The 16,332-nt window shown below is 41.9% G+C and overlaps 1 protein-coding gene across 1 annotated transcript; it reads left to right on the top strand.

Annotated features, from left to right (window-relative positions):
• The first annotated feature begins 5,538 nt into the window (after nt 1-5,538).
• Nucleotides 5,539-14,111, top strand: LOC8023417 (cytochrome P450 2U1). The gene is made up of 5 exons (XM_042290181.1): nt 5,539-5,553; nt 5,659-5,701; nt 9,626-9,749; nt 10,781-10,971; nt 13,936-14,111. Exons 1-5 carry the CDS (start codon nt 5,539-5,541, stop codon nt 14,109-14,111), a joined length of 549 nt encoding a protein of 182 aa, XP_042146115.1.
• The last annotated feature ends 2,221 nt before the right edge of the window (nt 14,112-16,332 follow it).

Genomic DNA, 16,332 nt, shown 5'->3' with positions numbered 1-16,332 from the left:
ACCCAGGCCCCGCTGTCCCCCATGCACACCCGGAAAGGTAGTCCCATACCAGTTCATTCAGCGATGTTTCGTCGACAACGTTCGTTTTTTTCAATGTTAATGGTAAAAAGGAAATGTTTTATATATGTCTCAATGCCCCGAAAAAACAAAATTTTAAAGAAAAAAAAATAAAAATACAGTAAGACCACACTGTGAATCGAACGCGGGTCCACTGCTTATGAGGCAGACATCTTACCACTAAGCTACGCAGAGCTTCAAGACACATGTTTTGACAATTCGCTTTATACGAGACGTTCGGATGGCACTTGAACGCTCTGCAAGAACGCCGTTGAACGGTACTCTAGACACTACGTTTTCTTTTTTTTGCCCTCTATATGGCCGTTTTTTTTTTCAAGATAGTGACATATTCACCATTTAATTAAAAATGTTCCGACCAATTTTTTTTACATTCGTAAGGCGACCTAGTCGAGCATAAGGTTCAGAGAAACAAGTAAAAAAAAGTTTGTTAGTAAAATCCTAATTCTAAGTTAACAAAAAAGTCAATAAATCCTAAAAATGTGTTTAGGTTCGAAGTGCCTGCCTGGACCCAAAATGGCGGCATAAGCTGTTTTAATTTCAAGTTAAGATAGAATATATTAGTGCTCGATTGCATGCAAACTTAAAGATATATCTGGTAAAAATAGCTTTTTCTTGAAGCAGTGTTTCGAAATGCAAGTTTTCTCCGATTCCCCGAACTTTGGAGCATGACGTCAGCAAAAATAAACGTAATTCAACCGTCAAACTGAGCCATCCTTACTTTCACATATGTCTTTATTCATAATATTTTTTTCAAGCATGTCCAAAATATGAGGAAAATTGCCGTCTCCTTTGGCATGGAATAACCCAAAAGTGAGAACAGCAAAGACAAAGAGGAGAATCTTCAGAAGTCCCCCCTCCAGCACCGAAATTCCTACCAACGTTTCTAACTTCGGCGAGGCCTCGGCGTTTTGTATACCTCGGGCATGCGAGCGCGTCAAAAGCCCGGCGAAAGTCGTGGTGAACCTGCTGGAAGCCGGTCCTTCGATTGAAACGCCCTAGCTCCCGTTATCACTCTATCAATGTGGCTACTATAACAAGGTATTTAAGCGCCACAATTTAAGCGAGATTGGCTTTCCATGCGTGCAAATACTCGGGTGTTTTAATTTTCCGTTGCCTTTCTCAACAGCTGTTTCTATTCCTCGTTTCCTTTAATATATCAGCGTTGACGGGTACGAACCGCTCATATACACCACCGTGCAACAACGTTGTAATCAACGTACGTCCTACCGGCTTCTATAATTTTCCAGTTGATGCACCAGAATGGACACCCTTTGTTTCTTTTTCACCGGTGCAATCCTCGTTCTCATCGCATACCTCGCATGGCTGCGTTTTGGAGACTTCAAACGTCCGAAACTTCCTCCCGGTCCTGCGGGATGCCCGATTCTAGGCTACCTGCCTTTTCTAGGTAGAAACCACCATGCCATGTTTAGGGATTTGGCACGTACCTACGGTCCAGTGGTTCGGCAAGTATTTGTTCTTATATATTCATCCAGTACCGGAGCTCCTGGCAAGCGAGCTAGTTTCCAGTTAATTCAAATCGCAAAAATTAGAGTGTCAGACGACTACATATGAAATAAAAATATGTTCGAAACAATGTTCTGCAAGTAAAATAAATCTCTTCACGTATTTTTCGTGTGAGCGTTCGGATAATATAGAATTTTTAGGACACAATTAACTCTTGTGCGAGATATATTTTCGGATTTCAGCAATTTTGAATTTAATGCTTAGCTGTAATTTAATTACTGAGAATTTTATATATTTCTGATATTTGATTGAACCTTGGATGCTGAAAATATATTGATGTGTTGGTAGGTGTGTCTCAACACGACTACAGTGCGCCAGAGGAGCGCATGATTTAATTTATTATACAAGTCATAATTTATTGAAAAAGTACCAATATTTTTTTTAAGTCTAAAGGGCGCATACTGCAAAGGGAGCCGTCAGTGCATATGAAAATCGGTGCATAATGGTGTAAAAAAAATTGTTGATTGATATGAAGGCTAAATATCTGGTTAGCCTCTGGACGCCAAACATCTTAGACAACTGGAGGGTTTCTTTATATGACTGAATTTCTACGACCACGGATGTGTTCAGCATTATGCAACGTCTAATGCAACCGAAGCTTTTATACCATTCTTATTTGTTCACCCATAGCCAAATGCATACATAGATGCACTGCACGATGGAAAAAGCGCGAACACGATACCGACGGGTTTTTTTTTTTTGGTTTTTTTTTTAAATTTACATTACCTTAACGTGTACAGACGAACGCTAACGTTAACCTCCTTAGTTGGTGACAACACTGAGCACATTGCACAAGGCGAACAGAAGCCCTCGAGTTCTAACTGAGCGACAAAAATCAGTCCTATACTTTGTTCGTGCTAACTGCAACGCTTTCTGTGAGCTAAAAAAAAATGATTGAAATGCCACAAAATAGGAAGTGTTCAAAACTTTACAATGCTTCAAAAATACGTTAAACTGTCATAACGTATTTTCAGCAAACTACCCTTACAGTCAAAGCTCGTGTACATTTCTCCCATGTAGAATCAACATAGGAACAGTCAGCATCGTAGCAATCAATGACTACCAGTTGATCAAATCGGCATTCACCAACAGTGCAGTACAGTCACGAATTAGAAGCCTGTTCTTGGAGCTGACTGGATTTCCAGGTAATTGTGATGAAATGCACAAAATTGTATTCCTCTTTTAGATGCTACAAAATGTGCTTACTTATATTGATTTTTAAGGTGTGGGAACCTTGAATGGTCCAGCTTGGCGTGAGAATCGTCAGCTAAGCATGAACATATTGCGGAACCTCGGTTTTGGAAAGACAACCCTCGAAGAAGTTATCAAGGTACGCAAAACTCTTTGTTTACGTGCGTAAGTTTAGTTTTCTGGTTTTTCTGAATTATGAGCTCACACGTACCAACACGCCTTCTGAATTCGGGCGGCGCAGTTACCTTTTTGGCTGTCTCGATACCACAATGTCGTAATCATGCCCTACGGGAGACGGCATAGCTCTTTATTCTGCACCTTTTTAGCCAAGCCGTTCGCTACGATTTGAGGTTTTTATTTTAAATTCTCGGTGAACGAGGTTCTCGGTATTTAAATGAAAAAAAAAAATTATAATTTTTAAAGTTATAATACCTATATATTAGTGCAGGTTTCAATCTTGAGATCCTCACCTGTCGCACACGCGTGCAATAAATGCATTTGCCTTTAAAAAAATGAACATCAACAATCCGCAACAAGAGAAAATGAAATTATGAAGCAATTTTAGGCGGTCTTGGTGGATTCACATTGGTAAAGCCCACATTTGTTGGGTAAGGGAAGACGTGAATATTTATTTACATATTCTCTCTTAAACTAAAGTGCCTCTGGCCAAAGTACGTGCATTGCACCGCATAATCTGTCTCAGCTGAAGGATATCCCACGTCATGAGATAATGTACCTCTAAAGGAAATTTTATTCACTACTCTAATTATTTTATTGCTCTCTGGTTTCTGTCACGTTGTCTTGACGCAGGATGAAGTGAGTCGCCTAACTGAAAGGCTTGCTGCTATGAATGGAAAACCAATTATCGCCAGGATGGAAATTGTTACAAGCACTTCCAACGTGTTCACCAGCCTTTTCTTCGGCACCCGGCACCCACACGATCATCCCGCACGTGCAGCTCTCAACAAGTTACTCCTTTTGGCAGACTGGGTCGTTTGTACAGGATCTCTCGTGGTGTTCCTGCCAAACTGGATGTTCGAAATTGCAGGCTTGATGCCTTTCACAAGGATCTACAGTTTCAAGAAGGCGTTTGGTGGTCTCCTTGGATTTATACGGTACCGTGAAGGCCTCCACAAACGTCAGCTTTTCTGCAGTAAAAACTTGAAAGAGATGAGTTAAAGTACGCGCAACAATCGCAGCGTAAACATACATTTTGCTGTTATCTGAGGCAGCTTGCTTCATAAAACCTCCATGGCGACTATGTCATTGATGGAAAAAAAAGAAAAGTATTTTGATGATAAAGATTTTTTAACCGCTAGCTTCGTTTGCAATAAATGCTGCGGGTGCGTCTACAAACTCCAAACTGGAAATTCGTAACTTGGTCTGGTGTTTGTTTGATTATACAATTATCGCTATACATAATGTTGTAAATATGATCTAATACATTTTCCAATTAACTATTCGATAAGAACTTAAGCCTTTAAAAAGAACACAAGAAATTTCAAAAAGCGCGTAATTTGGAACCATATTCGTGTTTTAAAAGTAAGCCTCCTCGGCAGAGACCTGCCTAGTGGGATAATAAACTAATTGAGAGTTAAAACTGTAAAAAGAGTTTTAATAAACTCGAAATTTCTAACGTTGGAGAACCAACTCGATTAATTTTTTTTATGAAGGAATGGTTTGGACGGAGGGGATTGCTACGTATCTAGGTTGGCTCTGATGGCTGCGCCCGGATGTTTCCACCATGTCCCAATGTTGCGGAAAGTACACACATAAGAAAGTGTACGGCGACCAGCTCATATTTTTTGTTTTCTGAATGTACCAGGGATTTCAGCCGCAGACGTTTCTGCCAGTTTTGCTCTGTGCCCAGGATTGGCTTTTGTCGAAGAAGAGTTTACCAAATTTTGCTGGCTGTTCAGAGAAGGCACTTGCTTCAACGTTGTACTATTTTACGTCGCTTTTGTTCATCATGAACTATCGACTTCCTCTCCCCGAGGACAAACAGAAAAAGGGTAATATCAAGGCCTCATCAGACGTACCCCGTGCGGAGACTGCACCGTAGCATGCCTGCGGAAACAAAAAATAACATTCAGGAACGCATCCGCCGACACAGATACGACGTAAAAAAGAACGATGATCAAGCCGTTGTTTGCGCTGAACACGCAGCAAAATCGGCTCACAGCTGCCCTCTCGTCAAAAGCGAGATCCTGGTCATAGAGCGACCTTGGTGCAAACATCTGCGCCTGAAATCATGGCACATGTCGGCATAATATATATATATATATATATATATATATATATATATTATTATAGAGAGAGAGAGAGAGAGAGAAAGCGGAGAGAGGGAGAGATAACAGTTCGCAAGACGCTTTCTCAAGCGTATATCCACCGCCACTTGGTCAGAATGACCGGGGATGTACATAAACACATATATAAATGTTTTTGCGTTCCCTAAACATAGGTAGATTTGTTTAGCAAAATAAGTCAAGTGGTTTTGTTGGCGCTAGTCAAGCACCCCTCCTCCGACAGCCGTTAACCCGTATTTAAGCAAACAATGTCATGACTGAAAATGATATCAAGGATTGCACGCAGCCAGCGCTAATATATCGGCTCTTTTTACTCATTAGACAGGCCACAAAGGAATCCAATAAATCACTTACAACCGTAGGATAATACTACATCCGATCTAGTGCATGCCCTTGTTCATGTCAAATAAATGTTTTCCCGGAATGTTTTTTTTTAATAATGGTTTTTACATACGTCAGGTCCGCACACGCAATATTTTAAGTAAACGTTTATTAATGCCCTGCTTGCTCAAGATAAATTGCCACACGCTTTCCCTTCTTTGGCGTCGGCATACTTTAGCAACGTTTTTTTTTTTGTTTTTTTTTTCTGATTTTAAAACCACTTGTCTGTGAAGTGTTAAAAGGCGTGCAATTGTTTATAATGCGGGGCATTTTATAATATAAAGGTATATATCACGAAAAGATATTGACTATTCAAAGTATCACAAGTGGAGGAAATAATGTGGAAATTATACTTGAGCGGTTAGTTAGTCAGTTATATGTGACCCCCTTTTTGTACTTTATGTTTCTGTCTAGCAGAACAGCTAACAGCACCTATCACATTTTCTGGACTGTCGTTTCACCCGGCGCATAGCCCGCAGAGGCAAATATTCGCTCAAAAAGGCGGTTTCCTTTAGATAGTCTCCACCCGATCAATAGCTGGCAGATGCACAAAAAAATTATGTCCTTTAGTAGTTCGCACGTGGTGCATGATCCGCACTTGGGGCTTCATTCATTCATATCGTAATCCTGTTAAAACTTATGAACCTTAAATTGTCCTACCAAGAAACAGCAAAACAAGTCCAAGCTGACTGAAGAGCAATCCGAATGCAAATTCGTGTTATTCGCAAAGTTAATATTTTTTTTTTTATGTATATAAAATTCGAATTGTTTAAAAAAGCGAAAATGTGTCTGAACACATTCTTTACTTTGGAGGCATTACAAATGTAGACCTTGAAAGACTTCCGGCACCTATTTGCCGGTAGTAATGATATCTTCAAAATTGCAAGCAATGGTTTTTGTGCCATAAATATTAATCTTCATTCACATTGTATGATTGGGCGCAGATCCTTTGCGCGCAGTCTTGTACGAGTTTCTGAAAAAGTAACCCATTACAATTGCAAATATTTTTTTGAAAAATGTGACTGATTACGTTAATCAATTACTGCATCACAAAAGTAGTTCAAACATGACCAAAAAGTAATTTATTCCTTTTTACGTTACTTTCGCATTACAGGAAATGAGACACTTTCGACGATTTGGCAGTCAAAACGTCGCTTAGCATGCTTTGACATTCGGATCCTTTTGATGTCTTGGTGCATTTGTTTAGTTTTTAGGAATAAAAAAGTGTCCAACGTTGATTCAACATAGACGAGTGACGCACGGGTACACAGAGCTATTTTTACGTAAAAAAACTAAACTCAATTATTTTCGCTCTTATGGAAACATATAATTGATTATTTGTAATTTATAAAATATTGTAATTAAAGTACAACGAACGTTACCTAAGAAGAAGTAATTGAATCGTTAAAAATTTACAATAAAATATTATTGATTACAAATAATCAATCTAACCCGTTACGTAAAAGTCTGCTTGCGAGTCACCTGCCGGGGCGTCGAGGTCAGAAACAATGAATGGAAACTCCGAATTTGTTTAGTGTGATGCACAGTATAAAACAGCATAATTTTCGCAACCCCACCTATAGCGAGCTATATTGAAATATAAGTGCTTGTACGATCCACACCTCTCGATAGCGCACAGAAATAGAGTACACTTATCATCACGTATATTCAATGGACTGTTGTCCGGAAAATAGGGTGCCTTGGTAATGTTCTTTCTTCGCGGAGATTGTCTAGTGGTGAGCACTAAAACGGTCATAGCGCGAACTGTAATAATTTGTAATAACTTTTGTTGCGCCTTTTGGAGCATTTTGTTTTCAAAGACGTCACTTCATTTTTGGTTGGAGCTAGTTGTAGGATTGTATTCTGGACCGTGAGATTGATGACAGTCGCATAAAAAAAATATCCCAGAAGTGAACAAAAATCTAATTGAAAAGCTTTGTACAATATTAGAACGTTAGAGTTCAGTTGGACCGCATGTTGGTCGCACACCATGTACTTCTAAACTAAACCTCTGAAATTGCCGTTTTTTTTTGGCTTTTGTCCTGAACAGGAAGCAAGTTCAGAAACACGAGAAAATGGATTTGAGTGATCGCAATCAAGACTACATCGATTGCTACTTTGAGCACGCAGAACAACGCTTAGAAAACCCTGGTTCACACATACAGAGTGCGTACACGTAATTAAATGTCTTTCTTATAATTTAAGTTTTATTCCTCAAGGCCCGTTTTACCATGCCACCCAGCGATAGGACGAGCGCGTTACATCATTTTAATGATTACCTCCATGTTGGTCCTTTGCGACATTGCTTTGATATACTACTGTGTATAATGCCAGACAATATATGAAAGCAACATCAAACAAAGTTCTATCGAAAAGCGAAGGGAATAACATAAAAAAATAGGCTTTTATTGCAAAAGGCGATATTACCAATCTTCTGCTATAAACCTAAACTTTGACAAGAAATACAAATTCAAGCTCTGTTGTTAGACATATGCTACGCATGTTAGATATTTATATACTTAACGGGAAGTGTATCGTTGCTCTAGATATGGCGCAGTTTTCAGACGTTCATATACTTAACGGAAATTTTTAATTGGTCTACATTTGCCATACATATATATATATATATACAAAGTAAATGTGTTTCCAGAAAATGTAATAAAACGTCTTGCAATCTGAATTGTCCTATTGATAACTTTAGGTCGACTTTACACATTTCAAATGCAAGAAAATACCGTGATGAAAGTGGTGCCAAAACTGGCGCCACTATAATCCAGAGTAAGGATTGGTTTACCACTAATAAAGCAACGGAAAAAGTAACAAGTAGTCACTTGTGGTCAAAGCTGTGAAGTGCACAACGTGCATCCATATCTTTTTATCTGAAGAGGTTTTTGAAAAAAAAAAAAAAACTAGTTAGAAGTGAATTCTGGTGTATTTTTTTCCCCGTGAACCAAATTATGACGTTCGCTTTCCTTAAAGATGTAACTCAACGCGAAAAAAGCGCGAAAAACCTCCTGCCAGTCGTTGCGTCATAAGATGCTCCTTCGGCCGCCAAGCGCGTGTAGCTCGTGTGAGCAGCGCGTGCAATTGCAAGCTTGCTAGGTATATTCCCCGCATTGACACCAGTCGTGACGTCATTTTTTCTAGCCTTTTTTTCTCAAACAGTAAGAGTTCGCGTGCATAGCTTTGATAGGCGCTGTAGATGCACGCGGCCAGAGATCCCGAAAACTCCTGATGTGACGTCACGCTCCGGGAAGGAGGGGCTTCAGCGGTACTTTGAAAATAATTGCCTGCAGCCTCCCTTTACCAAACTGAAAAAAAAATTTCGACATTCGTGATCCCGGAGGCCAATTGAAGACGATTGAAGTTTGTTTTCTCAAACAGATATCCGCTTCAGTTTTCCTTTAACGCGAAGTGTTTTATGTTAACCATCGTAAGATATACAAACTTTAAGGCGATTGCGAACGGCACATTTAGACGTGAAGACGCCCTCGTGTGAAGTTCGTCTAAAAGCTCTCTTACTGCATTTGATATACGTAAAATGGCTAAGTCACCCAAAATAAATCATCATATTCAGCGACATCTAACACGCCTTGATTCAGAAGATGTATTTCTTCAGTCAAAATAAGCGACAGACTAAACCGAAAACAAGGAAAGAACTTATATTGATATACGCAACGTTTTTCTAAACCACAAAAAAAAAAAAGATTAGCGTGGATTACTAGGCTATATAAAAGCAGAAGAAAACACGTCTGCAGCATACTGTGTTTGTTACTAATCACGAATATACAAAATAAGTTTTCATCTTTTTTTTTTATATTTGCCCTATCAATCTGTTTGCATGACTGGCGGCGCTTGTTTCATTTATGGTTTTAGCAAAATAGCTTCCGAAGAATCTTTCTCTTTCAATCGACGTTGTATTTTTCCTCCACCATTTCGGTTTGCCTAATACAAATCGCTCAGCTTACTAAATCAGTCGTTTAAGTGGGCCTTGATGCTGTGGGGACCCCTTCCCGATACCTATTTCAACTAATTTGCAGGTGCCTACGTTCCCGGTAACATTCAAACGTTCTTAGGAGCGGGCACAAACGCTATCCAGCGGAGTTTGGCATGGATTCTGGTCACCTGTGCTGACAAGCCTGGTAACGTGCAGGCAAAGATTCAGCAAGAAATCGACAGAGTTGTCGGTCGAGAACGGCAGCCTATGTGGGAAGACCGCTACCAAATGCCCTTCACCATGGCAACCATCTGGGAGATGCAGCGATGGAGGCCCATTCTTCCACTGACACTCCCTAGAGCGTAACTATGTTACCTTTTTTATTTTATTTTGAACGAACTTGTTTTACATTCATGTAATATTCGAAATATTTAACATCAAATACAAAAATACTGATTCTGAACAAATTTATACCCGGCATATATTGTCGCCCATCGCAATGAATAGCTGTAAAAAATCATAAGCCATTCCCCTCTGTAAAGGTGGATGACCAGCGAAGCTGTTTAGCACACGACACAGAGCCGCCCCGAGGAGCCGGCGGAAACTAGACATGCGCGACGGGACCGCCACCCGGCAGAAAGTAGAAACACGCGACGGAACCGCCACCCCGGGAGAGCGGCAGGAAAGGAAACTAGGCACGCAAGGGCTTGGAACGACGACAAACAGGGCGGTGCGAGCGTAGACATGGCCGACATTGGTCGCGCCGATGCAAATCTTTGAGAAACCTTTCTTTTCTCACCTGAGAGCCTGCCGATCGTGAAAACTGTGCCTATGGATAATTAATCTACTGAAAATGGATACCAAGTGATGAGACGTGTAAGCGTTAGCAGTGAATGAAGCGATTTTGCATCATATTCGGGACCCGAGTTTTTGTTGACACACATGAAAAATCCACAGAACCATAGCCACAAACAGTTTGACTGTAATATTATTTGATATTTGAAGGCTCGTTCCATAACTTTCAAAATAGCTATGTCGAATAACTCGGGGCAGCTTGAATCTTCTAATATTTAAACACATGTTTTATGGCAATATGTAAGTGAGAGTGAAGATTTTCCCTTTGTTGTTGACGTTTTTGCGGTGTTTCTTCCTTAGAAATTATGCAGAGAACAATTTCTGGAGCTTCAATAGGGGACGTTTAGATTTCTTACGGTGTAAGTTTTTAAAATACCTGGTCATGCTGACATTAATAACTAAGAAGTTGTGTAGCAAGATTGTGCTTCACGTTCAAAGGTTAACAGACATGTAAAACCATCAATATTATCACTAATCACGCTAACCATATTCCGTTTGATCGTTTCAGAACAGACAAAGATGTGGAGTTGGCTGGCTACGTAATTCCAAAAGGTACAATTATGATGGCAAATATATGGGCCGTGAACATGAATGCTGATCTTTGGGACGATCCTGAAACCTTCAGACCAGAGCGATTTATTGAACAAGGGGGCTCCAAACTGCGCCCTAAACTGGACTACTTTATTCCATTTTCTGTTGGTAAGCCACAACACTGACTACAATTATATTTATTTACTCAACTTTAGCGTTTACAGACGTGACGATCAATTAATTTAAACACTATAGAGGTTACAAAAACGATGATTGTTGTGTTTATAAAAACTGACTTAACAAGCCATGCGTTTCTTTTATGACATTTCTTAAATATCGTCTGAAGGACTGCTAGCGAACACCGGTAGAAAAATATTTTTGGAAGTTTAATTATCGAAAACGTCCATCAACGTAAATCAACGTACATAAATACATTCGAGCTAACACAAGCTGCCCTATTCCAACTAAACAATTGTGGTTGGTCTGGCTTTCTCTGAAAAAGCGGTTGTAGTGCGGGCGAGCTGGTGTAAGTTATACGTGATGATTGAAACCTGAGACTGTGGTTTGAAAAACAGAAACTCGAGAAGGAGAAAGACAAAGGGACAGGCAACATCTCAAACTGAGCTCCAAACTTTATTGTCTCTACGTCTTATAACCCCTCCACCGAACGTGACGACCTTGTGTTTCTGTTTCCTGTTTTGGACCATGGTGTATTGTTTGCGGCTCGGAGTACTGTGGTTCTAGTGTATTTTTTGCGGTTCAGTGATCATTTTGAGGTGGTGGCGACGTTTGGGGGAGGGTTGTATGACGCGTAGAGATAATAAAGTGTGTATCCGAGTTTGAGACGTTGTCTGTACCTTTTTTTTTTCCTCCTTCACAAGTTTCCGCTTTTCAAACCATAGTCTCAGGCTTCAATCATCTTATGTGACATTTCTATTGGTTTTCCTTAAGGTCGGTGGTGTTGCTATCACCGTGGCCAAATTGACTGAACTAAAATAATTTCTATTTAAATACTTTGCACCAGCTCGAAGAGGACGTGCGGTAATATGCTATAATTTGTCTTGTGCCGAAATATCTTAAAATTGTTTTCCTTTTAGTCTTAACGTGCGTGTCGGTTAATACCCATGACATCTTCGCCGTATGCAGCTAAAATAGAGGCAGATAACTATACCCCGGAGAAAACCAATAACGTAATAACCTGCAAGTGCCTTGGTTTCCAAAGTGGCATGCCAACTGGTGTACATCCTAGGATATCTGCAGCCGCCACTTTCCCACGAACCACTTTGAAAAGCTAGTCGGTCCAATGTACAAGGGCACTAGGCGAATGACTTATAATGTTTTGAGGCATAAAAATAGAGTTTGCGCCGTGACATGGCGTTTTACCACGCTCAGTGTCACAGAGCTGACAGGTTTTAAAGCAATTGCTTTATTGGCGACACTTTGCAGGTATTTCGGTGTCGGTGTTTGTTTTCTGTCGTCGCTGCAAAGATGCGAAAACCCCTTCTTCTCTCCATTCATGGCGCAAGCAGAGCGAAGTCGGGTGTCCCCATCGCCCGCTCCTTTCGAAGAGAGGAGAGCCCCCACGGACCCGGCAATGAGCGCGCGTTCAGTAGTGGCTCTAAAAGCTACGGAGCTAGTGCTCCTTCCACAAGCCGGCAAGAAAGAACGCCATCCGGTGCACATGACTCCGAGTTCTCGGAGTCGAGCTGCTGTGCACCGAGTCTGGTGACAGTGCACGAGGAGCTAAAGAGCAAATATGACGTATTGCCAGACTGCAAACTACAAAATCCAATGCTAAAAAAAAAAAAAAAAAAAAAATCCTGGCGCGAGATGTTGCGTCGGTTCCGGCGTGGGGTTGCGGTTTGCTCGTTTTTGTTAAGGAAAAGCGCCCGAGGTAGGACGAATAACGCGTTCAAATTTCGTTACCTGCTCAGGCTCTTTTCGCAAAATATATTGGATCGTTTTTTGTCTTGTTTTGGATATGCTAAATCAGTGCAGAACCAACTTGCGGTGGTATGAAGGTTTCGTAACCGGCGGCGTAGGTTCACCGAGCTCCATAGCGTGGCTGTATTGACGACGTTTTTGTCGGTTTTTATAAGAGCAGCAACCTTTGCACCGCCCATGCGATGGGCTCGATCGCTTTGAATCGCTTCGAACAGATGCGCTAAAGTCTACAGTCACCCGCTTTTCCTCCGACGTCCTTGTCGAGACTTCTTCGATACCGACGTCAAATAAAAGCGATCGTGCTCGGCAGCGTCTGCTTCCATTTTATCCGGAGACCGTCAAGATAGGAAGTGAAAGCTGCGCAGAGTAGTTGAAGAGCCGCACTTTTGAGCCGCTCAGTAGACGCTCTGAGAACTGTGACTCGAATTACTCCGTTCGGAGGTGAGGGAGCCGCTACTGCACGCGCCCAATAACGGCGCGACGACGAGGAAGCGTCAGCGAAGCGTCTTCCCCTGCCGTCTGCTATAGATTATTTAAAAACGGGCAATTTCAAACATTACTCGCGTTATACGAAATCCTGCTTTGGCAGTATCCAGTTGCTACGCGTAATGTTGGAGGGTCTTATGAACTGCCACCGCACTCGCTTTGACTATAACATCTCGTCTTGTCGAACGCAACTCGAAACGTAAAATATCTTATGCCAAAACTCGTCGCCTTGCACACGCCTGCTTGAAGAGCTTCGCATCGTCACTTTGCATGCGTCCCCCTCCCCGCTCATCGCTGAACGTGAACGTTGCTCCCTCCCTTCATCGCTCAACAACAACGGGAAGACCTGCGGCTTCGCTTGCGTCGGCGCACGTTTTCCCCTCAGTGTGCGATTTAAATGAGATAGCTGTAGCATGCGAGCAAAATGGCGCCATCATGTGCCGTCCTTACGTACGTGGCGACACAATTTTGCCCCCTCGCGCAAACGCACTACACCTATCGCTTTCACTTCGCTAATTGTGGTTGAAAAAGGCACCTTTATAATGACTAGACGTATTCTAAGATTGGTCTGTCGCCGTTCACCCTCTGTAGATTGCGGCGACTGGCACCTTTAATTGGTTTGCTGGAGAGTAAAGGCTTCAGATTTTTTACATCATTCCAGTAAGCAGTGTTTTACAATTGATAATTTTATGCTTCGCACAGGAAAAAGGATGTGTCCTGGTGAAGCACTGGCTCCAGTGGAAATTTTTCTTTTCACCACTGGCATCCTGCAGAAGTTCACCGTACTTCCTGAAGATGGCAAAACAATCGACCTCACAGTAGACTCCGGAGCTTTTAGTTCTCCAAAGTACCAGAAGCTTCGTTTTCTGCCGCGATAAGGGCTTACAAATTTTGAAAAAAAAATGGCAGGGTAAACAGCAGCCAAAGGAGAGTGAAGTATGATCAATTGTAATCGAGAAACGTTAAACCTGCTAAAACTAACAATTACAATTTTTTTGTGCGTTTGTTAAAGCACTCCATGACAGATTCAAAAGGGGTCAAAGGAGACTGAAGCACTATCAATTGTTATCAAGAACCGCTATATGCGTTAAAAAGCACATTTAATGTAACGAAACTAATTCCTGGAGAAGGGGAACAAGGGGGACAAAGGGCAAACACAAATCTCCAAACAGAGCTAGGTGACTGGTGCGCGACCGAAAAAATCCGCCTAGTCCTGGTCTCGAACCAGGAACCAACGAAAAAATCCGCCAGGACCAGGCGGATTTTTTCGGCGACGAACCAGTCACCTAGCCGTGTTTGGAGATTTATGTTTGTCCTCCAGGGATTATTTTCGTCATTCTTTTCCAGCTCGCTCTCACCTTTGCATTTAACTGCATTATCTACATGTCATGTGTTTCTGTGTGTGAAAACACACCTCATGGCAAGGCGCAAATTAGTCAAGGGAGACTGAAGTGCGGTCTGTTGTAATCAAGAAACGTTAAAAATGTAAAGACAAACACCATAACAGGGTTAAAGGTAGACTAAGGTGACTGAGGTACCTACCATGTATTATAATCAAGAAACGAGCAGTAACTGTTTTCTCGCTGCGGTGGCCGAAAAAAAAATTGGGTTGTGTGCATGTTTATACAGCCTAGAACTTGGTCTGCCTCAACAGGCGACGAGTCTCCCAGCTGTCAATGAGTCATTTAGCCAGTGCAGTACATCCGCTAGCCTGGGGTCTTTAACGTGCATCACGCAGTACGACCGCACGCCGGTACGATGCTCATCCAGATTGAAATGGGCAGGGGCGGGGATTGAACCCAGGATCCCTGGGATCTGCAGAGCAAGCTTTCGCTCTACGTGCTCCGAGCTGGTGTGCGCTAGCCCACTCAGCCACCGATCCCCCTGAATTTATTTTCAATTTTTTTAGTTGTCCTTTATTTTTTATTTATTATCTATCAATGTTTACCGAGTTGTTAGTCAGCGCTGCAAGTCCGTTTCTTTCTTGTGTACCTGTGAGTGTGTCTATATCTGCGCTCTTCCATCCGTCATTTTGTACTAAGCTCCAATAAAAGCTACTACAAAAAGAGTTTTTTTCGTTTGTTTTTACGCAAAAACATGCTTTGTAAAAGCTTAAAGTGGCCACTGTAAAAAAAAAAAGAAAAAAAAGATTGAGCAGTTATTTTGGCATTTTAAGCCTGGGATCGAGTTTCCGTGCTCTATGAACATTCAGTTACTCTAGCAGTAGCCATGTAAAATAACTTTCATGTTTTAACTCATCGCTAAAGGGTGGCCCTGTTATCGTATTTAGCTCGGTCTCTGTGGACGGCAGCGGCCCAGGTTTCAACGGCGAGTTTCCCAACTGAGTGTTCTAGTCGCGTTAATCGTCTGTAAACGCTTAGCCTGGATGAATGGACGGATGTTAATGGCTGCACACTTTGTAACGGGCGGCAGCTTGCGCCACCTAGCCTGGCGCATGACCGACGTGGCAACCGAGAGATAGAGTAGGTGCGAGTAATGACATAAATAGATAGAGTTTTTGAAGGAACTGTTTTTGTACATCCTTCAGGTACGATTGGCCCTCCGATATGAACTGCAAATGTGCGAGTCTTCTGCGGTAGCACGTGCGCAGTCTCTACGGGAGAAACCAAGGTAAAGTTTCGCTAAACATTCCTTACCTATTCTTCACACGTGCGGTCCATACAGCGACCCCCCGTCAATCACCACGTTAGAACTTGTCCCCATTATCCATGCCATCATATCATTCTCCCAATTGCCGCGCACGTCCGCTTACACTGTCTACTCTGATTCTATGGCTGCTATGCGCTCCTTGCAACAGAGACAAATTCCTGTCGATCTTCGAGAGGACCTTGAAATGGCCCTACACTCTCTCTCCTCATCCTCGGTCACGATTCGATGGGTCCCTGGTCATGCAGGGATAGCAGGTAATGAGCTGGTACATCAGCTCGCCCGCGAATTTCACAGCCGGGCACCTGCAATCCCCTGGCTAAGCCCCCCGACCAATGACGAGGCAGCAGAGTACAAAAAAACACTCAAGTTACATTACAAACAGATCCGTATATCTCATGAACTTCTACCTCGACCACATCCACAGCTTAG

Source organism: Ixodes scapularis, unplaced genomic scaffold, assembly GCF_016920785.2.
Source record: "Ixodes scapularis isolate PalLabHiFi unplaced genomic scaffold, ASM1692078v2 PGA_scaffold1__304_contigs__length_218370807, whole genome shotgun sequence".
Taxonomy (NCBI): Eukaryota; Metazoa; Arthropoda; class Arachnida; order Ixodida; family Ixodidae; genus Ixodes; species Ixodes scapularis.
The sequence above is the reverse complement of the archived record's forward strand: the minus strand, read 5'-3'. Positions and strand labels throughout refer to the sequence as shown.